The sequence below is a fragment of the Hypanus sabinus genome, chromosome 6, assembly GCF_030144855.1.
Source record: "Hypanus sabinus isolate sHypSab1 chromosome 6, sHypSab1.hap1, whole genome shotgun sequence".
NCBI lineage: Eukaryota > Metazoa > Chordata > Chondrichthyes > Myliobatiformes > Dasyatidae > Hypanus > Hypanus sabinus.
In genome coordinates, this window is record NC_082711.1 from 58,454,332 (window position 1) to 58,479,500 (window position 25,169).

Below are 25,169 nucleotides of genomic sequence, written 5' to 3' on the forward strand. Positions count from 1 at the left end.
TGACGATGACAATCAGGGACTCCAACCATGACCGTAATGTGCTTATATCTGCTCCTATGGCAACAAATTCTTTTCCAAAGGTCATGAATTTTATTCTGAATACTTGCAAATGAATAACTCCTATCAATATATTAATAAAGTTCAGTGTAATCAAGTTCATTGCCATTGTTATCTCATGAGGTAATGGGTTATATCTTCCTTGAATTACAATAGAGTAATGTTTAGAATTGCTGAGTTCAGTAATGAGCCTCAATTTAGTCTGCGTGCCAGTGAGAGCTTTGAACTTCCCCAGATAACCTGGGTGAGATATGAGGCTGAATTTCAAACTGACATTGGGGTGAATACATTATGGAAGAAAAAAAACATTAGTTTCTGATGTGCTTTTGATGCAGTAACATATTATGAAATCTATTTTGAAAATAAACAAATAATATTTGCATTTTTGATCAGTGTAGCTTTTATTTCTGTTTTTCCCTCCAAAATTTCAGGTGTTTTTTGCAGTCTTAATTGGTGCATTTTCCATTGGTCAAACTTCACCACATATTGAAGCATTTGCCAGTGCAAGAGGAGCAGCACGTAAGATCTATCAGATTATGGACCAGGTAATCTAGCCATTTCATCAGTGTGTATGCTCATTGGGTATCAACGGAGGTCTGTGAGTTGAACCCCTGCCCCCCCCCTTACCCCATCCCTATCTATAATTTTAGTCTGGTTCTCTTTCTCTTTTTTCCCCCTCACTATAATCTCCCGGAGCCCTCCCTTTCTTGCTTTTTTATTTTCCATAATTCTCCACCTTCCCCCCCCCAGCCCATTTCCCTTCAGCCTAACACTTCCCAGCTCTCTACTTCATTCCCCCCACCCCCCGACCATCCCATGTTACTTCACTCCTGCTGAAGGATTTCAGCTGGAAATGTCGTTATTACCTCCACCTATAGAAGCTGTCTGGCCTGCTGAGTTCTGCCAGCATTTTGTGTTTTTATTTATTGAAACTGATAAGGTGTCTGAAACAAAATTATTTAGGTGTGTAATTCATTTGTGGTTTCCAGCTTAATTTATTATGTCAAAGCAAAAATGTCAAAATCTATTGCAATACTGTACAAAGCACAAGATTTCTTAAATCAGGAATCTTTGTACACATTATACTGTTCACTTACAGTCCCATACATAACTTACTATGTAGAGGTATGGGGAAATGCATGCAAAACAAATACAAATTCAATTTTTCTACTCCAAAAGAAAGTTATATGAATTGTAAATAAGACAAGTTATTATGAGCCAACCAATCCATTATTTATTCAACTAAACACTTTAAAATTCAGAGATTTTGTAGATTTTAAAATATTGCAAATTATGTATAAAGTAAAAAATGGACAGTTACTACAAAGTATCCAAAGGTTGTTTAAAATGAGAAAGTCAGCATGATTTGAGCAGAAACAAAGGATAAAAACAAATGTAAAAATCATTGTGTTTGAGTCAGAGGGGTGAATCTATGGAACAGTTGTAATGAGAATTTAAAAACATGCGCCACACTTGACAAGTTTTAAAAAATTATCTAAAAATTTAATGAATAAAATACATGATTTAAAATGAATGGGAATAATGTAAATGATATCTGGAATTGGATTTTGTGTTAAAAGATTATGAATTTTTTTGTTTTCATGTGATGATTGATGCCAAATATGTTGTTGTATAAGAGGGGTAGGTGTAATTAGCTGTAGCTTTAGCCTATACTCTTTTGGTCTGTTCTAAAGATTTTTATTATTTATTTTTTTCTTATGAAATCATCATTGCTTTTTGTTATGTTTGTACTGACCAAAATAAAATTACATTCATAATAGGCCAGTGTGGTAGTGTAGCAGTTAGCACAATTGCTTTACAGCCACAATACTAACTGGGGTTTGATTTCTGCTGTTGTCTGTAGGAATTTGTACATTCTACCTTTTTTGTAAGTCCTTGGAATGTGAAATTCCTCCCATGTTTCAAAGACAGACAGTTAGAGTTAGGGTTAGTAAGTTGTGGGCATGCTATGTTGCCACTGGAAGCATGGTGCCACTTCTGGGATGCCTTGTGCACAATGCACACTGATTTGATTTGACTCAAAACAATGTACTTCACAGTATATTTCAATGTACGCAAGACAAATAAAGCTGTTGTTTCCATAATTGATAGACATTTGCATTATGCAGGCCATATTGCTTGTTGCACAATTGTGTTTAGATCTCTGCTTTGAACTCATCTACAGCCTGCTTTGCTATTATGTGACTTTCTATAATGAAATTTCTTACGAATATAATTATTGTGCAAAAGATTTAAAGATCAGTTTTATTTGTAATATGTACTTTGCAGCATACAATGAAATGTATCATTTGTATCAAAGATGTACTGGTGCCAGTGTCAAGATTTCATGCCCACAAATTACTAGCTTCAACTCAGTCTTTGAATGTGGGAGGAAACTGGAGCACCAGAGGAAATCTATGCGGTCACAGGGAGAAGATGTAATTCCTTATGGAACTGAACCATGATCTTGCAGCTCACGCTGTACAGTGTGACACTACACTACCAGGCTGCAGAACAGCTACAGAACACGTGCAGCTGCAAATGCAAATTTCTGTAGAGCATTAATGCATGTGGTCATATATTACAATAGCTAATGTTTATTTATCATAATTCAGGAACCATTAATTGACAGTTATTCAGAAAGTGGACACAAACTCAATCAAATTAAAGGAGATGTGGAATTTTTAAATGTGCATTTCAAATATCCCTCACGACCTGATGTTAAGGTAGGTTCTCAGTTATTCAGATCCCTGTATTATGATTTCAATATAGTGTTCCCTCTGAAATAAGGTTAATGAACCTATTATGACTACATTGGCATCTTTAGAAAAAGTTCAAAGCACTTTAGATAATTAAGTGACTATTATAAGAGCATATTAAATAGTTTTATTACTTAATATCATTTTACCAAGAGTAAGATTTAAAGATATGACATCATATTGACTTTGTCTACTACCATTAGTCAGTGTATCATCCAGACAGACTAAATAAATAGCTTACTATGCAGGCTTTGGAAAATGACTTTAAAGTTTAGGAGAAGGCTCAGTTTTTAGTTTTACATGCCAGTGATCTAGGATTAAGCAGTAAAACAAATTTTAATACCACAAGTAATGTAATTCATATTCTTTAAATTTTTAATGAACATTCTTTTGAAATGCAAATTTAAACAGTAGATTTGTCTGCATGCCATGTTTTACCATTGGTCTTAATGAACACAAGTTTAAATTAGTTTTTTGTTTACTACTTTCTAAAAGCATAAGATTTTTAAAAATCATCCAAGAATGATTTGTATGCCCATAACTTTCAGAATGGAAATAACATGTTATGACACAAAGCACGATTATTAAAAGCAAGTAAAAATGTCTTTTCCATCTCTATAATTTTGGAATAGATATTGAAGGGTCTGAACTTGAAGTTTCAGAGTGGGCAAACAGTTGCACTGGTTGGCAGCAGTGGTTGTGGGAAGAGTACCACTATTCAACTTCTGCAGAGGCTATATGATCCTGAAGATGGGATGGTAAGGTTTTAACCATGCTCATCATACTGTGTAAACATTAAATATTGTGGGTCAGCAAAGCTTGGATTTGGGGGGTGGGGGGGGGGGGGGGGGGGGAGTCAGGGTGAGGGAGGTGTATGAAATTTAAAAATTGAAGTAACTCAACATACTATGCCCCAGAAGGTCTCTTTACAACTGCCCTTAGCAGAATTAGATCTTGAAACTTTAATTGCTGGACAAGTCTAACATTTGAATAAAGAAATATTTTTATTTATTTGGTTACATGTGCTCTTAAAATGCAGGCATAGCACAGGCAAAGAAATACTGCTTCATTGCCTGAATGAATTGCTTCTTCAAGGGAAAGAACACAATCAATGAAGGGAGTTTAATGAGTTGTGAGGTAATGATTCATTACAAAATGAACATGAATGATATAATTATTAGAAAACTAAGGATGAGGTGTCAGGGTACTTGGAGGCCCATGATATAATAGGCCATAGTCAGCATGGTTTCCTCCAAGGAAAATCTTGCCTGACAAATCTGTTGGAATTCTTTGAAGAATTAAGCAGGATAGATAAAGGAGAATTGGTTGATGTTGCGTACTTGGAATTTCAGAAGGCCTTTGACAAGGTGACGTACATGAGAAAAGACTCCAGCATGGATAAAGAAGCGGCTGATTGGAAGGAGGCAAAGAGTGGGAATAAAGGGAACTTTTTCATGTTGGCTGCCAGTGACTAGTGTTGTTCCATGGGTGTGTGTTAGGACCAATTATGTTTAAGTTAAATAAAAATGGTTTGGATGATGGAATTGATGGTCTTGTTGCAAAGTTTGCAGACGATATGAGGACAGGTGGAGGAACAAGTAGATTTGAAGAAACAGAGGCTAGAGAAGGACAAACAGATTAGGAGAATGGGCAAAGAAATAGCAGATGGAATACAGTGTCAGGAAATGTATGGTCAGGCACTTTGGTAGAAGAAATGGAAGGGTCAACTATTTTCTAAATGGAGAGAAAATTTAAAAAAAACAGATACAAAGGGACTTGGGAGTCCTTGTGCAGGATTCCATAAAGGTTAACTTGCAGGTTGAGTCTGTGGCAAGGAAGACAAATGTGATGTTGGCATTTGTTTCAAGAGGGTTAGAATATAAAAGCAAGGATGTAATGTTGAGACTTTATAAACACTGGTGAGGCCCCACTTGGAGTATTCTGAGCAGTTTTGAGCCCCTTATCTTGGAAAGGATGTGCTGAAACTGGAGAGGGTTCAAAGGAGGTTCACAAAGATGATTCCAGGATTGAATGGCTTGTCATATTGAAACCTATTGAATGGGGTGAAAAACCTCGATAGACAGGGTGTGGAAAGGATGTTTCCTATGATGGCTGTGTCCAAGACCAGAGGTCACAGCCTCGGAATAAAAGGATGTCCTTTTAGAACAGAAATGAGGAATTTCATTACTAGAGAGTGGTGAATCTGTGGAATTCTTTGCCTCAGGCAGTTATGGAGGCCAAGATTTTACATATGTTTAAGAAAGAGGTTGATAGATTATTGATTAGTCTGGGCATGAAGGGATAGAAGAAGGCAGGAGATTGGGGCTGAGGGGAAGGTTGGATCAGCCATGAAGTGGCAGAGCAGACTATGGGCTAATGGTCTAGTTCTGCTCCAGTATTTTGTGGTCTTATTAAGAGCAAAATTTTGCTCAGTTCTATCTGCCGTATCCACTTGCCATCAACACACTTCCCTGACACTCATTCGGACCCTAGATCAAACTTCTGCATTCATGCATCTCCCAGTGATCTCCAGACCTCTGGACCATGGCTATAACACTAGCAGTGAAGTCTGCTAATGGTGATCAGGTCAACTGGGAATAGCAGGTTGGGGACCCACTTCCAGCACTGCCTAGGTTATGTTGTCAAACATCTGAAACATTTAAGGAGGGTGGAAATTACTTTTAATGATTGAAAAAAATAGAAATTAAAGCCAAATAAAATTAAATCTGAATTAAAATAATGTTTATTAATTAAGTGAAGTAAACTCACATGGTGAACAAAATTTGTGTAATGTTTTAATGGATTACTTCTTCAATGGCTGGAGTAAGAAATAAGGGACCAGGTACAGATATGCCAGCCTGTTCTGTACTTCTGTAGTGTAATCTACAGCTGAGGAGTCTGGAACTTGAAGCACATACTGCTGCCAAGCAGCAATGGTAGTGTACATCCAGACTACCAATGGTGGAGGATGGTGTACTGTATAAGGTGGGATCCAGTACATGAGTGCTGAAGACAAAACTGAATCATTCTCAACCATGACCTACCTGGACTTCCTTCAAAGAACCTACCATTATAGAAGCCGATCTCCATCCAATTTTACCCACTCCCAGTAAATGAGCAAATTCTGAGAGGACAGAGTTCAGTAAGGGCGAAAATATTAGGCAATGTTCAAGCTGTTGCACTGAAGACTTGGGTCCAGGACATAATATCTTCTAGTTACGCTGCTCCAGTATGTTACAACACAGGCATTAGGCGATAGGTCACAAAAAGCAGGACATATCCAAATGATTAACCTATGCATACAGTCTATTCACAGACCCAAGCAAAATCACCAAGGCCATCAAGTTACACATACTCACCAACAGCTTACTCATTGATGCCTGGTCTTATCCAAACATGGCTCAAAGAGCTGGATTCTTGATGTGACAGAGGAGTGACTGCCCTTGGTATCAAAAAGCATTTGTTTAAATGCGGGATCAAGGAGCCCAAATAAAACTAAAGTCAAAGGGCATCAAAGGGAAAGTATTCCATTTGTTGGAGTCATACCCAGCACAAATGTTTTTGAACATTAATTTTTGTTACATCTGATAACCACCCCCTTTTTCTGTCCCTTTTTCCCTTTATCCACCAGCCTGTTTTACCATACTCTTTCCCCTCCCCTCTCAATCTGCCCATCACCTACACATTCTCCCCACCAGTTCCCCTCCTCACCTACTTCTGTATTTCATGGTCCACTGTCCTCTCATATTCAGCTCTATAGTTTTCAGCCCCTTGTCACTTCTACCTGTTGCTTCCCAATTTCTTATCATTCCCATTCCCCATTCCTCACCTTGTTGCCTCTCTCTCACCTGGATCCACCTATCACCCGCCAGATCTTGCTCCAGTGCTTCTCACCACCTTTTTATACTGCCTATCACACCTCTTTCTCTCCAGTTCAGATGGTCCACTTTCCTCCATGAATGCTGTCCAATCCCTTGAGTTCCTCCAGCGTTCCAAGTGTTTCTCCAAGGTACCATAACCATCCCAGCCATTCGCTGCACCTGCAAATGCTGACTTTGTGTTTCATGTCCAAGGACACCTGGATCTCTCTGTACATCACTGAGTTGCAATCTCTCTCCATTTAGATAAAAATCTGACTTCTGATTCCTCCTACCAAAGTGCATAATGTACACGATTTTACATTAACCATGAGCTGGCAGAATATACTCTGTTTGGTTGGGAACCCTTCAATTACCCTAAGCGTTCACTTCCTTTGTCACCACTGCACAGTGTGCCGTTTATTAAATGCACCACAGCTGTTTGCCCTGCTACTCCGATTGCAACTTCCAGACTTTGGCCCTATATCGCCAAGGACAAGGCAACAGGCACATGGGAACATTCCTGCCTGCAGATTTTGCTTCAAGTTGCACACCATCCTGGTTTGAAAAGATATCATCTGTCCTTCATGTTGCTGGGTGTAGATCATGGAGTTCCCTGCCCAACAGCACTGTGGGAGTGCCTTTATCCCAAGGACTAAGCAGTTCGAGAAGGTGATTCATCACCAACTTCCCAAGTGCAATTGGTGAACAGCAATAAAAGCTGGCCTTGCTGAAGAGGTCAAAATCTTCAAACTGAACATTTAAAATAAGCAGTCTTTGAGCTATCTTGCCAAAATCCTCATCTGAATCCTCGACAGCAGAATTCAGGCTCTGCAGTAAGTTGGCACTTACACTTATTTCCTCTGCCTGCTGACCACTGATACCTAATGAATTACTCTACCTAAATTGATCACTCAGTTACCTGAAATGTCTGTACCACAAGTGGTGGCATGAAGTCATAATCATTGATTTAATGTACAATTTCCAACAGATAATGCTTGATGGACATGATATCCGGTCCTTGAATGTTAGGCATCTCAGGGAATTTATTGGCGTGGTGAGTCAGGAGCCCATCCTCTTTGCCACCACAATTGCTGAAAACATTCGTTATGGTCGTGAAGATGTCAGTATGGCTGACATTGAAGAGGCTACCAAGGAAGCAAATGCTTATGAATTCATTATGAAATTGCCAGATGTAAGTAATGATCTTACCTGTTCTGGGTTGCCATTACAAATTCTATACATCAGAAAGTTGGTTCATTCTAAAAGTACTTTTGTGAAGAGGCTCAAGTAGATGGATTTGCTGGGCTACATTTATTTCCTGCATTGATTCTAAACAACCACGTCTGGTGTAACTGATGTTTTTAAATTAAAGTATCAATGTGCGACTTCTGAACTGGATGTTTTGTAATGAACTGGATATAATTGAGGGGTATAAGGTAAAGGAACCTTGAGGAACCAGTGATCATAACATGATAGAATTCACCCTGCAGTTTAAGAGGGCAAAGCTAAAGTCAGATTATTATTATTACAGTGGAGTAAAGGGAATTACAGAGGCATATTAGAAGAACTGGGCAAAGATTGATTGGAAGGGGACACTAACAAGGCTGATAGCAGTGCAGCAATGGCTGGAGTTTCTGGGAGCAGAATAGATACATCCCAAAGAAGATGAAGCATCTCAAAGGCAGCATGAAACACTGTGGCTGGCAATGGAAGCCAAAGCCAACATAAAAGCAAAAGAAAGGGCATATAATAGAGCAAAAATCAGTGGCAAGTTAGAGGATTGGGAATTTTTAAAACAGAAGACAACTTTAAAAAACCATGAAAGGGGAAAGATGAAATATGAAGGTAAGCTAGCCAATAATATAAAAAACCAGATTTTTTCAGATTTATAAAAAGGAAAATAGAGGGAAGAGTAAATATTGGATTGCTGAAAAGTAACACTGGAGAGATAGTGACAAGGAAGTGGTGGATGAACTGAATAAGTGTTTTGCATCCGTCTACACTGTGGAAGACAATGAAGACTGTGGCTGTATGCCAGAAGTTCAAGAGTATCAGTGGGCAGAAGTGAGTGCGGTTGCTATTGCCAGGGAGATGGTGCTTGGGGAACTGAAAGGTCTGAAGGTAGATATGTTCCCTGGACATAGAAACATAGAAAACAGGTGCAGGAGTAGGCCACTCGGCCCTTCGAGCCTGCACCACCATTCAGTATGATCATGGCTGATCATCCAGAACCCTGTACCTGCTTTCTCTCCATACCCCCTGATCCCTTTAGCCACAAGGGCTATATCCAACTTCCTCTTAAATATAGCCAATGAACCAGCCTCAACTGTTTCCTGTGGCAGAATTCCACAGATTCACCACTCTGTGTAAAGAAGTTTTTCCTCATCTCGGTCCTAAAAGGCTTCCCCTTTATCCTTAAACTATGACCCCTCATTCTGGACTTCCCCAACATCAGAAACAATCTTCCTGCATCTAGCCTGTCCAATCCCTTTAGAATTTTATAAATTTCAATAAGATTCCCCCCTCAATCTTCTAAATTCCAGCAAATATAAGCCTAGTCAATCCAGTCTTTCTTCATATGAAAGCCCTGCCATCCCAGGAATCAATCTGGTGAACCTTCTCTGTACTCCCTCTATGGCAAGAATGTCTTTCCTCAGATTAGGGGACCAAAACTGCACACTATATTCTAGGTGCAGTTTCACCAAGGCCTCGTACAACTGCAGTAGAACCTCCCTGCTCCTGTACTCGAATCCTCTTGCTATGAATGCCAACATACCATTTGCCTTTTTCACCGCCTGCTGTACCTGCATGCCCACCTTCAATGACTGGTGTACAATGACACCCAGGTCTCGTTGCACCTCCCCTTTTCCCTAATCAGCCACCATTCAGATAATAATCTGTTTTCCTATTCTTGCAACCAAAGTGGATAACCTCACATTTATCCACATTAAATTGCATCTGCCATGCATTTGCCCAATCACCTAACCTATCCAAGTCACCCTGCATCCTCTTAGCATCCTCCTCACAGCTAACACCACCACCAGCTTCATGTCATCTGCAAACTTGGAGATGCTGCATTTCATTCCCTCGTCTAAATCATTAATATATATTGTAAACAACTGGGGTCCCAGCACTGAGCCTTGCTGTACCCCACTAGTCACTGTCTGCCATTCTGAAAAGGTCCCATTTACTCCCACACTTTGCTTCCTGTCTGCCAACCGATTCTCTATCCACATCAATACCATACCCCCAATACCATGTGCTTTAGCATGTTCCCGCCGATGGACGAGTCCGGAACTAGAGGCCACAGTTTAAGAATAAGGGTAGGCCATTTAGAACAGAGATGCAGAAAAACTTTTTCACCCAGAGAGTGGTGGATATGTGGAATGCTCTGCCCCAGAAGGCAGTGGAGGCCAAGTCTCTGGATGCATTCAAGAGAGAGTTAGATAGAGCTCTTATAGCTAGCAGGGTCAAGGGATATGGGGAGAGGGCAGGAACGGGGTACTGATTGTGTATGATCAGCCATGGTCACAGTGAATGGTGGTGCTGGCTAGAAGGGCAGAATGGCCTACTCCTGCACCTACTGTCTATTGTCTATTTAAGTTTGCACACTAATCTCCTGTGTGGGACCTTGTCAAAAGCCTTTTGAAAATCTAAATATACCACATCCTCTGGCTCTCCCCTATCCACTCTACTAGTTACATCTTCAAAAAATTCTATAAGATTCGTCAGACATGATTTTCCTTTCACAAATCCATGCTGACTTTGTCTGATGATTTCACCTCTTTCCAAATGTGCTGTTATCACATCTTTGATAACCGTCTCTAGCATTTTCCCCACCACCGATGTCAGACTAACCGGTCTATAATTCCCCGGTTTCTCTCTCCCTCCTTTTTTAAAAAGTGGGGTTACATTAGCCACCCTCCAATCCTCAGGAACTAATCCAGAATCTAAGGAGTTTTGATAAATTATCACTAATGCATCAACTATTTCTTGGGCTACTTCCTTAAGCACTCTGGGATGCAGACCATCTGGCCCCTGGGGATTTATCTGCCTTTAATCCCTTCAATTTACCTAACACCACTTCCCTACCAACATTTCCCTCAGTTCCTCCAACTCACTAGATCCTCGGTCCCTTACTATTTCCGGAAGATTATTCATGTCCTCCTTAGTGAAGGCAGAACCAAAGTAGTTATTCAATTGGTCTGCCATGTCCTTGTTCCCTCTGATCAATTCATCTGTTTCTGACTGTAAGGGACCTACATTTGTCTTGACCAATCTTTTTCTTTTCAGATATCTATAAAAGCTTTTACAGTCAGTTTTTATGTTCCCCGCCAGCTTTCTCTCAATCTTTTTTCCCTTTCCTAATTAAGCCCTTTGTCCTCCTCTGCTGGACTCTGAATTTCTCAGAGTCCTCAGGTGTGCCACTTTTTTTTGCTAATTTATATGTTTCTTCTTTGGACTTGATACTGTCCCTAATTTCCCTTGTCAGCCACGGGTGCACTACCTTCCCTGGTTTATTCTTTTGCCAAACTGGGGTGAACAATTGTAGTTCATCCAAGTGATCTTTAAATGCTTGCCATTGCATATCCACCATCAACCCTTTAAGTATAATTTGCCAGTCTATCTTAGCTAATTCACGTTTCATACCTTCAAAGTTACCCTTCTTTAAGTTCAGAACCTTTGTTTCTGAGTTAACTATGTCACTCTCCATCTTAATGAAGAATTCCACCATATTATGGTCACTTACCCAAGGGGCCTCACACGACAAGATTGCTAACTAACCCTTGCTCATTGCTCAATACCCAATCTAGAATGGCCTGATCTCTAGTTGGTTCCTCGACATACTGGTTCAGAAAACCATCCCGCATACATTCCAAGAAATCCTCTTCCTCAGCACCCTTACCAATCTGGTTCACCCAATCTATATGTAGATTGAAGTCACCCATCATAACTACTGTTCCTTTATTGCACACATTTCTAATTTCCTGTTTAATGCCATCCCCAACCTCACTACTACTGTTAGGTGGCCTGTACACAACTCCCACCAGCGTTTTCTGCCCCTTAGTGTTATGCAGCTCTACCCATATTGATTCCACATCTTCCAGGCTAATGTCCTTCCTTTCTATTGCGTTAATCTCCTCTCTAACCAGCAATGCTACTCCACCTCCTTTTCTTTCCTGTCTATCCCTCCTGAATATTGAATATCCCTGGATGTTGAGCTCCCATCTTTGGTCACCCTGGAGCCATATCTCTGTGATCCCAACTATATCATATTCAGTAATAACTATCTGCACATTCAATTCATCCACCTTGTTATGAATGCTCCTCGCATTGACACACAAAGCCTTCAGGCTTGTTTTTACCCAACACTCTTAGCCCTTATACAATTATGTTGAAAAGTGGCTCGTTTTGCCCTGGATTTGCCTGCCTGCCATTTTTACTTTTCACCTTACTACATTTTGCTTCTACTCTCATTTTACACCCCTCTGTCTCTCTGCATTTGTTCCCATCCCCCTGCCACATTAGTTTAAAGCCTGAACAGCAGTAGCAAACACTCCCCCTAGGACATTGGTTCCAGTCCAGCCCAGGTGCAGACCATCCTGTTTATACTGGTCCCACCTCCCCCAGAACTGGTTCCAATGCCCCAGCAATTTGAATCCCTCCCCCTTGCACCATTTTTCAAGCCATGTATTCATCTGAAATATCCTCCTATTTCTTCTCTGACTAGCACGTGGCACTGGTAGTAATCCAGAGATTATCACCTTTGTGGTCCTACTTTTTAGTTTATCTCCTAACTCCCTACATTCACCTTGTAGGACCTCATCCCATTTTTTACCTATATCATTGGTACCTATGTGCACCATGACCACTGGCTGTTCACCCTCCCATTCCAGAATGTCCTGCAGCCACTCAGAGACATCCTTGACCCTTGCACTAGGGAGGCAACATACCATCCTTGAGTCTCATCTGCAGCCACAGAAACACCTATCTATTCTCCTTACACTCAAATCCCCTATCACTATAGCTCTCCCACTCCTTTTCCTTCCCTCCTGTGCCGCAGAGCCACCGATGGTGCATTGAACTCGGCTGCTGCTGCCTTCCCCGATGAGACATTACCCCAACAGTATCCAAAACAGTATATCTGTTTAGGAGGGAGATGACCTCAGGGGACTCCTGCACTTCCTGCACTTCCTGCCTACCACTACACTGTCTAGTGGCCACCCCTTCCCTTTCTGCCTGTGAAGCCTTTACCTGCGGTGTGGCCAACTCACTGAACATGCTATTCACGACTTTGTCAGCATCACAGATGCTCCAGTATGAATCCAATCGTAGCTCCAGACACTCAATGCAGTCTACCAGAAGCTGCAGTTGGACACACCTCCTGCACACATAGTTGTCAGGGACACTGGAAGTATCCCTGATTTCCCACATGCTACAGGATGAACAAACCACAGGGTCAATCTCAGCTGCCATGGCCTACCCAATACTTGCCTCAACTTTTTCCTTTGAAAGGAACTTACCCAGCCTTACCTCACTTGGAGTGAAGCTCAGCCTCTCAAATCTCCACTCCTTTACAGGCTGCTCCACTTGAGGTAACCCTCTATTTATTTGTTTGAGCTTTTCAAACTGCTTGGTCACCTGACCTCGATTGCCCAATCAGCTGCTTTCTGCTGAGTCTGAGCTATTCAAATCTTGATTGACTTGATTGCACAGTCCAATTGCCAAAACTGCCAGAATCTCTCGAGTCAAAGCAAATCTGTACTTCTTCACTGGCCTCTTTCCACCTGATGGACTACATCCCAGAGTTCTAAAAGAGGTAGCTGAAGAGATTGTGGAGGTATTTGTAATGATCTTTCAAGAATCAATGCATTCTGGCATGGTTCCAGAAGAATGGAAAATTGCAAATGTCACTCCAAACTTTACGAAGGAGGGAGAAAAAAGGAAATTATAGACCTGTAAGCCTCACTTCAGTAATTTGTAAAGATGTTTGAGTCAATTGTTAAGGGTGTGGCTTAGGGGTACTTGAAGGCACATGAAAACATAGGCCAAAGTCAGCATGGTTTCATTAAAAGAAAATCTTGCCTGACAAATGTGTTGGAATTCTTTGAAGAAATAACAAGCAGGCTAGACAAAAGAGAGTCAGTGGATGTTGTGTACTTGGATTTTCAGAAGGCCTTTGACAATATGCAGCAAATGAAGCTGCTAAACAAAATAAGAGCCCAAGGTATTACAGAAAGGATACTAGCATGGATGGAGGATTGACTGATCAGTAGGAGGCAAAGAGTGGGAACAAAGGGATCCTTTTTGGATTGGCTGTATGGATTGGAATTGCTTCTTTGTACATTGTATGTCAATGATTTGGATGATGAAATTGATGGCTTTGTGTCTAAGTTTGCAGATAACACGAGGCAGGTAGTGTTGAGGAAGCAAAGAGGTTGCAGAAGAACTTAGACAGATTAGACAATGGACAATGAGGTGGCAGATGGAATACAGTGTCTGGAAGTGTATGGTCATGAACTTTGGTAGAAGGAATAAAGGCATGGACTATTTCCTAATAGGGAGAAGATTCAAAAATGTGAGGTGCAAAGCAATTTGTGAGTCCTCATGCAGAATTCACTGAAGGTTAATTTGCAGGTTGAATTGGTGAGGAAGGTGAATGCAATGTTAGCATTCATTTCAAGAAGACTAGAATATAAAAGTTGTATGAGGTACTAGTGAGTCCTCACAGAGTACAGTGAGCAGGTTTGGGTCCATTATTTGAGAAAGAATGTGCTAATATTGAAGAGGGTTCAGAGGAGTTTGACAAGAAGGATTCCAGGATTGAAAGGGTTATCATATGAGCAATGATTGATGGCTCTGTGCCTGTACTCACTGGAATTTCAAGTGAGGGGAATCTCACTGAAACATTTCAAATGTTGAAAGACATTGATAGAGTGGATGTGAAGAGGATGTTTCCTTTGGAAGGAGAAGTCTAGGATCGTACAGCACAGCCTCAAAATCGAGGGATATTCATTTAATCAAGCCACTTTTTATTGTCACTTCGACCATAACTGCTGGTACAGTACACAGTAAAACAGTAAAATTTAGAACAGATGAAGAGGAATTTCTTTTGCCCGAGGGTGGTGAGCCTGTGGAATTTGTTGCTACAGGTGGCTGTAGAGGCAAGGGGTCATTGGGTACATTGAGGCAGAGGTTAACAGGTTCTTGGCTAGTCAGGGCATGAGATGTTATGGGGAGAATGTAGGAGAATGGGTTGGAGAGGAAAATGGATCAGCCGTAATAAAATGGTGGAGCAGAATCGATGAGTTTAATGGCCTAATTCTACTCCAAAGTTTTATAGTTATGGATCCCTGCAAGACAACCAATGCTACACCATATCCAACCTTTGTAGTAAAAAGATGTCTTCTAAGTTATGCTTTACTTTCTCATGGCTGAAGAATTGTGCCCTTACCCCAATCACTATATGACATTGAATTACTTCTCATTCCACAAATATGAATAAGTTAATCCGAACTCCATGAATGGTGGGAGCCTTTCAAGATGTTGTGAAAAGCATAGGGCTGATATGAGTAGTTTTGTTTAATAAAGAAACCTTATTAACATGCCAAGGATTGACCCTCAATTTTGCTGCAGAAATTTAATACGCTAGTTGGAGAAAGAGGCGCTCAGCTAAGTGGAGGCCAGAAGCAAAGGATTGCCATTGCACGAGCATTGGTACGCAATCCCAAAATTCTGCTGCTGGATGAAGCGACATCTGCATTAGATGCTGAGAGTGAAGCTACTGTCCAAGTTGCACTTGATAAGGTAACGATGGTCCAGTCACACTGGCACTGTGAGCTTCTTGCAAAATAGAAGAGACGGATTACATTCTCACTGACGTTACAAAATCATCTCCCTGCACAACCACTGTCATCGACTCGTGCAGTTTTGCCCAACGTCCCTATCCTACACCAGACTATTGCCCTTACCCCACCCCTCATACCCCAACCACGCACCTTCATCCCACTCTAACTCCCATCCCACAACACTATCACACCCAAACATTCCGTGCAATTGTAAAATAATGTTCCACTTCTTGTATTCACTGCTTGGGCCAATGCAAGAAAGCAAGCCTTCCTTACTACTGCTTGTTCCCTAATTCAGAGAACTATGTATTCCTGTACCCCTCAGTCATTCTTAGGAAAGCCATAGAAAAGTACAGCACAGAGATAGGCCCTTCAGCCTATCTAGTCCATGCTAAAGCTTTTAAACTGCCTATTCTTGGCATTAGTATGATTGTCACTCTTTTGAAGCAGGTGGGAACCACCAACAACAGCAGTGAGAGATTGCAAGTTGGTTGGCACAGGGTTTTCAGTGCCCCACCAGGTACACCATCAGGGCCTGATGCCTTACCAGTGTTCACTCTCCTGAAAAATGTTCTGACATCAGCCTTAGAGGCCAATCACAGTGTGACCGGATGCTGCAGGGATTCACACAGGTGACAGGGCACCACAAGAGCTCCCTGCTCTTTTTCTGTTTTTGAAGAGTATTGTGAGATCTCTGATATAAAATTCCTGGATCAGGTGTTCAGAGTCCCTTCCCTCGATGCCTCTTTGACCCTATGTATCTTCTGAAATCTATCATCTTCTGACTTAGAAGCAAAAAAAGTAGTGTTGTTAGCTGATTAAAAGAATTTAAGAAATGAATGCACTGGAGGGTTTTCTGAATTAAGAAAGGAACCTATACAGTGTATTCAGTTGGAAGCATCTCACAAGCTTATCATATATATTCTATATTCTTTCAAAGGTACGGAGAGGCCGCACTACAATAGTAATTGCTCATCGCCTGTCAACGGTTCAAAATGCAGATATCATTGCAGGATTGGAAAATGGTGTAATTGTAGAGCTGGGAACTCATGAACAACTCATGAAAGCCAAGGGAATTTACTACAATCTGGTCACCACACAGGTATTACTTGGATTATAAGCAGTTTCAAATGATAGGTCGACTTAATGGTTTATTGAAGTTAATAAAGTTTATAAAAATCACATCACATGCTTAGTTCTAATTCTATTGAAAGAAAACCTATAATTGAAATAACTACTTTGTTTTCTTTCAGACATTTAAGAGAGAAGATGACAAGGAAGAGAGGAATGATGTTAATCTTGAAAAAAGTAGCATCAAAAAGCCAAAGCATAGTCAATTAACACAAGCTAGTGTGCAAAAGGAAGAAAAAGCTGCAGAGATAATGATTGAAAATGCAGTTGAACAGGTGGGATTTACTTTGTCATGAGAAAATAGTTTCATTTTAAATAAATATGGCTTTTAAACATTGTAATAAAGATACCTCTTATGCAAGTCTCTTAACCTATTATAAAAGATAATAAGATGAAGAGAGCCAGGTAAAGTTTTGTTGATTGATTTGGTGATATGTAGATAAGTTTTACAAAATAAATGCCAAATATAATGTTATAATGTAAACATGCGACTTATGGGTAAGAATATTTAGAACAGTATGGGACTGGGTTCAAGTTTGACTTGCCCCAACTAATGGAGTAAAGATCTGCTGCTTGTAAGAATTATCAGTTTTGTAAGTTAGGGTTAACCTGGTTCCTGTGATGGCTGAGCATAAAACTGTTGGTGGTAATAAGGACAGATCATGCTGGAAATACTCGGCTGCATCTGTGGTGAGGATATCACTCACCTTTCATTATGTGCTTACTCTTGCATGTCTAAATTAAAGGTTAAGAGAGGGAACTGGCTTTAAGCCTCAGCAAGAAAAAAACCCAAAATGCACATGATGATTTTATGTCACAGAATGAAGTCCAGAGGTCATCATCAAAAGCAAGAGTAAAGCAAGGTTTCCCTTTGCTGCAGCTGCTTCCTCAACTACTGAGCATTTCCATCCTTCTCTGTTTTTGTATATGACTGCAAGCAACACCACCTCTTGTCTTTGCATAAACCACAAATGGCATTTTTCTGCTTACCCAGCTTACTGTCATACTGACGGGAAGTGAATATTTTTGAGTTCTGTTTATGAATACCTTACAAATTCCAAAACTTTTTCTACATAACTCAGTTGCAAATTAATACAATATTTAAGATGAGAATTATAATTCAATGTATTTGTTATGGTCCGGTCCGGAGCCCGCATTCTGGGTCGTGATCCGGTCCGCAGATTCCGGACTCCAGGTCTTGTAGCTGTTCCTCCTTTCACCCTTGAGCCCAAATAGGATCATCTTGGCTTAAGGAGGTGCACCTGAGACCTTTCGGCTTGCAGGTGGATATAAGGGGCTCTGGGACTGAGTCTAGTTGGGGTGGGGGTCATCCTGCTCTGAACCTGTTTTGCCCTGCCCCTCGGTTTGCTGTGTGCCTGACTATCCTGTTTTGACCCTGGCTTGGAGTACCCACTGTTAATCTCATAATTCTGTAAGTCTGTTCTTGTAGTCACCCTGGACTGAACACCCTTCTGATCCCTTGCCTCTGTTGGGTAAGCAGGCTGGACTGCTGTTGCCTGGTTGGGGGGGGGGACTCTGACCCTTTCCTACCCCTTACCTCTGATGGGTTGTGCCCTGCATCCTGGCCAGGTGCCCTGCGACCTGCTCAGGCCCCTATGTTCCTGCCTGGGAGGCTGGGCCCTGCCCAGAAGTAATGTGGCCTGCCCAGGGGGCTATCCTCCCAGCACTCCTTGTCCCATAGACCCATCCTTTAGCCTAGCCAGGGTGATGCCTTTGCCATGAACTCCAGGGTCCTGCCTTTGCCATGAACTCCCTGAACTCAGGATCACTGTTGCATGCCATGGTGTCCCCATCTTGTTCTATCCTTTAATTGTTCCTGTCCTGCCCCTAGTACTTCAGTGCCTGTGTCCTGCATTTGGGTCCAGTCTCCACGTCCCCTTGTGACAGTATTTGTCATTGGGGGAAATACAGGATTTTTGTGAATGTTCTTTCCTGCTGAAGTTAAAAAATCATTTTTTAATATTTTCAAATGACAAGGTAAGAAGAGTGAAGTTCATTATTTGCAGCATTTTCTCTATCAGCATATATTATTAAATATTCTGTTTTTCAGGATGAAGATGTTCCCAATGTGTCCTTTTTTAGAATCCTCAAGCTAAACAAAAGTGAATGGCATTATATGCTCATAGGAACTTTCTGTGCTGCTATAAATGGAGCTATACAGCCTGCTTTTGCCATAATTTTTTCAGAAATTATTGGGGTAAGTTTAATGTTTTAAGTTACAGGCTGTAATCCAGTTTTGGACAGAACATCCAGTGTTATGTAGTGCTTCCTCTGTGATTGTGGCCCTTGTGAATCTTTCTGTTTAAGCCTCTTTCAAAGTTACTTCAGAGAAATATAACTGGGCAAGAGTAGGAGTAAGGATTTGTCTCAGCATCTCAGCCCCACTCACCCCTCAGCCCACCACTTTTTAATGCCTCTTTATTCATCAGCACCTCTTTATTATCATTATAAGCCTGCCCCCTCCAGCAGCCATGCTGATTCACTCCCCTACAAACCCCCACATTGCCAATGTCTTGGACAGCCCTGTCCAACAAAGAGCTCCCATAATCTCACTTATCAAGCATCCTTCCTAATCATTATACATCTCAATTTCTAATATGTCCCTCCACAGCCCACTTGTTCACTACTTTCTACCCAATCACTAGGCTCCTCATCTAATTACACACCCAATGTTGGGGTATCAGTAGTTAATTGATCTCCTCCATCACTCAATGACCCAAACTGTGTATTTAAAAAATGAGAGGGAGGAAGAGGTTAATGGAAATGTTCAAGCTGGTTTTTTGCACGTAGAGTGGAGGGGTGGTGGTGGTGGTGGGGGGGGGGGGGGTGCCTGGAGTGTACTGCCTGGGGTGGTGGTTGAGGCAGATATGATGGAAGTGTTTAAGGGAATTTTAGATGGGCGCATGAACATGCAGAAACTGGAGGGATAAGGTCAATGCGTGGAGAGGGCATTTAGATTAATTAGAAGTCATTAATTTAATCAGTTTGGTACAGCATCATAGGTTGAAGTGCCTGATCTTATGCTGTACTGGTCTATGTTCTAAAATCTTATTCTAAATCAAGCTAACTATCAGAATAATTCTATATGACTGATGCACCTACTCCTGCTCTCTCATTGCACATGTCCACATCCCATCACATATCCAAATTCCACGTGATTAGCCTATTTTTCCTCTTGCCAAAGAAAGAGCTTTCAGCACTCAAGATGAACAACTTCTGGTCCAAGGACAACATGTAATGCACTATTGATTTTACAGGAACCGTTCCTTAAGTGAGCTCCTACAGGAGGAGGAAACTGGTGGTCCATGAGTCAGCCCTCATTGGGGGAATTAGAGGTGGAGAGGGTCAGAAACTTTACATTCCTTGGTGTTATCATTTCAGAGGATCTGTCCTGGGTCCAGTATGTAAGTGCCATTATGACGAAAGCATAACAGTGCCCCTACCTCCTTAGAAGTTTGCTAAGATTGAGCATGACATATAAAACTTTGACAAACTTCTGCAGATGTGTGGTGGAGAGTATATTGACTGGCTGCATCATAGCCTAGTATGGAAACACCAATGGTCTTAATGGAAAATCCTACAAAATATTGTGGATGTGGACCAGTTGGTCATGGGTGAAGCTGTCTCACCATTGAACACATCTGCATGGATTGCTGTTGTAGGAAAGCAGCATTCAGCATCAAGGACCCTCGCCATTCAGGCCATAATCTCTTCTCAGTGCTGCCATCAAGAAGAAGGTACAGAGCCTCAGGACTCACACAGGAACAGTTCAGGTTCAGGAACAGTTGTTCCCCTTTCACCATCAGATTCTTGAACCAGAGGGGATAACTTCATTTGCTCCATCACTGAACTTTCTCTGCACCTGTGGATTCACTTTATGACTCTTCTTGTTATTGATTGCTTACTTACCAATTTATTATTCCCTTTTGTATTAGCACAGTTTTTTGTCTTTTACACATTGGTTGTCTGTCTTGTTGGTGAGTTTCTTTCATTGATTCTATTATGGTTATAGGATTTATTGAGTATGCCCACAAGGAAATAAATCTCATGGTTGCCTATGGTGACACATATGTACTTTGATAATAAATTTACTTTGAACTTCAAGCTATTGGCCCACCAAGCACCATTGCATTTACTCATCTTTTCAACTGCCATTTAGATTCTATCTGCCAGATAACTTAAGATAAACCAATGAATTTTGTTTGATTTTTCTGTTATATCTAAGGAGACATAGGACTTTTAGGTGCCGAAATGTGAATCTTCACATTTTGTCCTTTCTTCCTTGAGTCAAGTTTTCCCACATGTAAAATATGACTATCTCTGATCAATCCTTGTTTTCCCACATGCAGATAGATCCTCTCTCTCAGAATCCTGTGAAGTAATTTTCCCGCCATTTAAAATGAGAGGAGAAAGATGTTGGTGGGCACATAGAGCAAACTGCCAGAGGACATGGTAGAGGAAAGTAAATTACAATGTTTAAATGACATTAGGGCAAGTAGGTGGGTAGGAAAGGTTTGTAAGGAAATGGGCTAAACAAAAGGAAATTGGACTAGTATAGATGAGAACCTTAGTCTGTATGGATGATTTGAGCTGAAGCACCTGTTAGCATGCTGTATAATACTATGAAATCTGTTAATCTGACATGAATTGAGAACTAGTTACTGTACAGACAGCAAAGAGTGCAGGAAAACAGATAATCCACAGGATGACAGGCTGTGACTAGTTGTTTACAGCAGGGATTCATGCTTAGCTCTAGCTTTTGACTATCAATAATTTGTCTGAGAGGACCATAGGTAATAGTTCCAAGTTTGCTGACTGTACTAAACTAGATAGGATTGTGGTTAGGGAAGATTGTGTAAAGAGGCTTCAAGGGATTAAGGACAAACTGAGTGAATGGGCAAGAACATGGCAGGTGGAAAAGAAGGTAAAAATGTGTGAGGTTATTGACTTTTGGTGCTGTGGTGAACTACATATACCTGTCTGGACACGCCCCCTGCTAACTGCTCCTGTGGCTCCTCCCACAGACCCCTATATAAAGGCGATCAAGGCCTGAGCCTGGCCTCTCAGTCTCCAGGATGTAGTAGGGTGTCAGTCACTGCTTGTTCCTCCTTCCAGTCAATAAAAGCTGATATCTCGCCTTTACGTCTCAGAGTTATTGATGATGCATCAGGTGCACAGCAAAGAAAAACAGATTATTTGTTAAATGATGAGGGATGGGATAGTATTGGACTTCAAAGGGGCCTAGGTGCTTGTATACACGTGGCTTGAGACCAACACGCAGAAGTAGCAAAGTGATTAGGAAGGGAAATGATATGTTGGCTTTTATGACATGCAGTACATCAGTGATAATAAACCTGATCCTGATATGAGAGGATTTGAATATGCAAGTATGAGAACATATTTGTAATTATGTTTAAGTGTTGGTGAAGCTGCATCTAGAATGGGTTTCCTGGACTGGCTCCAAGGCTGGCAGGTTTTGCTCTGAGGAGAAATTGGGTAATCTGGGGCTGTATTAGAGTTTAGAAAAATAAGAGCAGATCTCATCATAATATACAAAATTCTTAAAGGGCTTGACAGCCTGGATGTAGACATGCTTCCTCTGGTTAAACTACCTAGCTTATTAGTGAGAATTGATAGGCAATTTAGAACTGAGATGACTTGGATTTTTTCAGTCAGAGGGTGATCCCGGAATTCTGTAGAAGCTCAGTCATTGTGTTCATTCAAAATGCAATTTGAACATAAGGGGATTTACTTTAAGTATGTCAGGATAGAGACGGAGAATGATGCTGGGCTGAGAGATCAGCCATTATCTTGTTAAATGGCAGAGCAACCTCGAAGGCTCTGTGAGGCCTACTCCTGGCCCTATTTCATTTGTTTACTAGAATCACTACTTAATTATGCTTCTTTTAACCAATGCAGGTTTTTGCTAAGACAGACAAGGACGTTGTACGCCGCGAGACTGAATTATATTCCCTATTATTCTTAGCATTAGGAGGTATCTCCTTTGTCACATTTTTTGTTCAGGTAAGTGCTGAAGAAATGTGAATAAGTGCAATACTGAATGGATTATATCACAAGGCTGAATGGTTTAACATCACAAAGTGCAGGAGCAAAAATTTGCCCGATGCATGTACTTAGTTTACACGTTACAACTCTCCCCACCATCACAGACATCTTCAAGAGGCAGCACCATTAAGCACCCTCACCATGCAGGACATGCCCTCTTATTACGACGTTTGGAGAGAGGTACAGGAGTCTGAAGACCCACACTCCATGATTTTGGAGCAACTTCTTCCCGTCCACCATCGGATTTCTGAGTGGCCCAAAAACCCATGAACACTACCTTGTCATTCCTTTATATTTGTACTATTTACATATATTTTTGTAATTGTAGATTTTCACATCTTCATGCTGCAAAACAACAAATGTCAGTGATAATAATTCTGATTCTATCGCCTAAAACATTGGAAGATAGTGAGATGTAATTTGCTGTTATTGCAGCGATTGTACTTTCACAGTGGGACTGATAATCTCAATCACCAGGAGAGGTGATTATCCTATTTTGAAATGTTCTGGTCCTCTTGTGTCCAAATTATTTTGCCTTCCATTTTCCTGCCCTCACCACCCCCCATCTCCACCTTGCTCCTCCCCAATAATTTCAGATGGTAAGTATCTTTGAACATGGTCATTGGTGATTTAAAGTATATATAGGGGCCCAGTTAGAATTGTCCAGAGTGTATGCAGTACTCCAAGACCCAATGAACTCATAAGGATAATTCATCTCTTCAACAATACCTTTATGTTGAAATGCTCCTTTGGAATGCACTAAAGCATAGTAGGTTACTCTGGCTCCGAGCCTTTCAAGATCCTCTACTGAAATCACTGGCATAATACCAATCAAAATCACGCTGACCCTCTCAGTGGATGAATGGGCATTTCCCTAGGCCCAAGGGTATGGATGTGATAAGGGGAAGTGCAGTGAAGTCCTTTTGAATGCAAAGATTTTGAGCAGATTGGAGCTATGATATCTTCAGACTGTACTGCTGCCTCAAAACAACAACATCTCAAGCCATATAAGACAGTGATAACAAATCTGAGTCTGGTTCTAATCTGGAACCAGCTAGGGATCACAATAATAAAGGGGCTCGAGGAATAGAGCTAACAACTGATATGGGAGAGGAGATCTGTCATTTGAAGAGAAATAACCTGGAATAAATGAAATTAATTTTATTTCATAATAAATAAATAACACTTTTTTTTTAAAAGGGGGAGAGAGAAACCGGGGAATTATAGACCGGTTAGCCTGACATCGGTGGTGGGGAAAATGCTACAGTCTGTTACCAAAGATGAGACAACAGCACATTTGGAAAGCAGTGAAATAATCGGACAAAGTCAGTATGGATTTGTGAAAGGAAAATCATGTCTGACGAATCTTATAGACTTTTTTGGGGATGTAACTAGTAGAGTGGATAGGGGAGAACCAGTGGATATAGTATATTTGGATTTTCAAAAGGCTTTTGACAAGGTCCCACACAGGAGATTAGTGTGCAGACTTAAAGCACACAGTATTGGGGGTATGGTATTGATGTGGATCGAGAACTGGTTGGCAAATAGGAAGCAAAGAGTGGGAGTAAACGGGACCTTTTCAGATTGGCAGGCGGTGACTAGTGGGGTACCGCAAGGCTCAGTGCTGGGACCTCAGTTGTTTATAATATATATTAATGATTTAGACAAGGGAATTAAGTGTAGCATCTCCAAGTTTGTGGATGACACGAAGCTGGGCGGTGGTGTTAGCTGTGAGGAGGATGCTAAGAGGATGCAGGGTGACTTGGATAGGTTAGGTGAGTAGGCAAATTCATGGCAGATGCATTTTAATGTGGATATATGTGAGATTATCCACTTTGGTTGCAAGAACAGGAAAACAGACTATTATCTGAACGGTGGCAGATTAGGAAAAGGGGAGGTGCAACGAGACCTGGGTGTTATTGTTCACCAGTCATTGAAAGTGGACATACAGGTACAGCAGGCAGTGAAAAAGGCAAATGGTATGTTGGCATTCATAGCAAGAGGATTTGAGTACAGGAGCAGGGAGGTTCTACAGCAGTTGTACAAGGCCTTGGTGAGACCACAGCTGGAGTATTGCGTGCAGTTTTGGTCCCCTAATCTGAGGAAAGACATTCTTACCACAGGGGGAGTACAAAGAAGGTTCACCAGATTGATTCCTGGGATGGCAGGACTTTCATATGGAGAAAGACTGGATCGACTAGGCTTATATTTGCTGGAATTTAGAAGATTGAGGGGGGAATCTTATTGAAACGTATAAAATTCTAAAGGGATTGGACAGGCTAGATGCAGGAAGATTGTTTCCGATGTTGGGGGAATCCAGAACGAGGGGTCACAGTTTAAGGATAAAGGGGAAGCCTTTTAGGACCGAGATGAGGAAAAACTTCTTCACACACAAAGCGGTGAATCTGTGGAATTCTCTGCCACAG

The 25,169-nt window shown here is 41.2% G+C and overlaps 1 protein-coding gene across 2 annotated transcripts in view; it reads left to right on the forward strand.

Annotated features, from left to right (window-relative positions):
* abcb4 (ATP-binding cassette, sub-family B (MDR/TAP), member 4) overlaps positions 1 to 25,169 on the forward strand; it is a 112,345-nt gene that overhangs the window by 49,756 nt on the left and 37,420 nt on the right. For both annotated transcript variants that reach the window (XM_059972223.1, XM_059972224.1), the window contains exons 10-18: positions 489 to 602; positions 2,673 to 2,783; positions 3,449 to 3,574; positions 7,665 to 7,868; positions 15,314 to 15,484; positions 16,466 to 16,627; positions 16,779 to 16,931; positions 18,728 to 18,874; positions 22,597 to 22,701. In XM_059972223.1, coding sequence (XP_059828206.1) covers positions 489 to 602; positions 2,673 to 2,783; positions 3,449 to 3,574; positions 7,665 to 7,868; positions 15,314 to 15,484; positions 16,466 to 16,627; positions 16,779 to 16,931; positions 18,728 to 18,874; positions 22,597 to 22,701 — 1,293 coding nt within the window. The remainder of the gene's footprint in view (positions 1 to 488; positions 603 to 2,672; positions 2,784 to 3,448; positions 3,575 to 7,664; positions 7,869 to 15,313; positions 15,485 to 16,465; positions 16,628 to 16,778; positions 16,932 to 18,727; positions 18,875 to 22,596; positions 22,702 to 25,169) is intronic.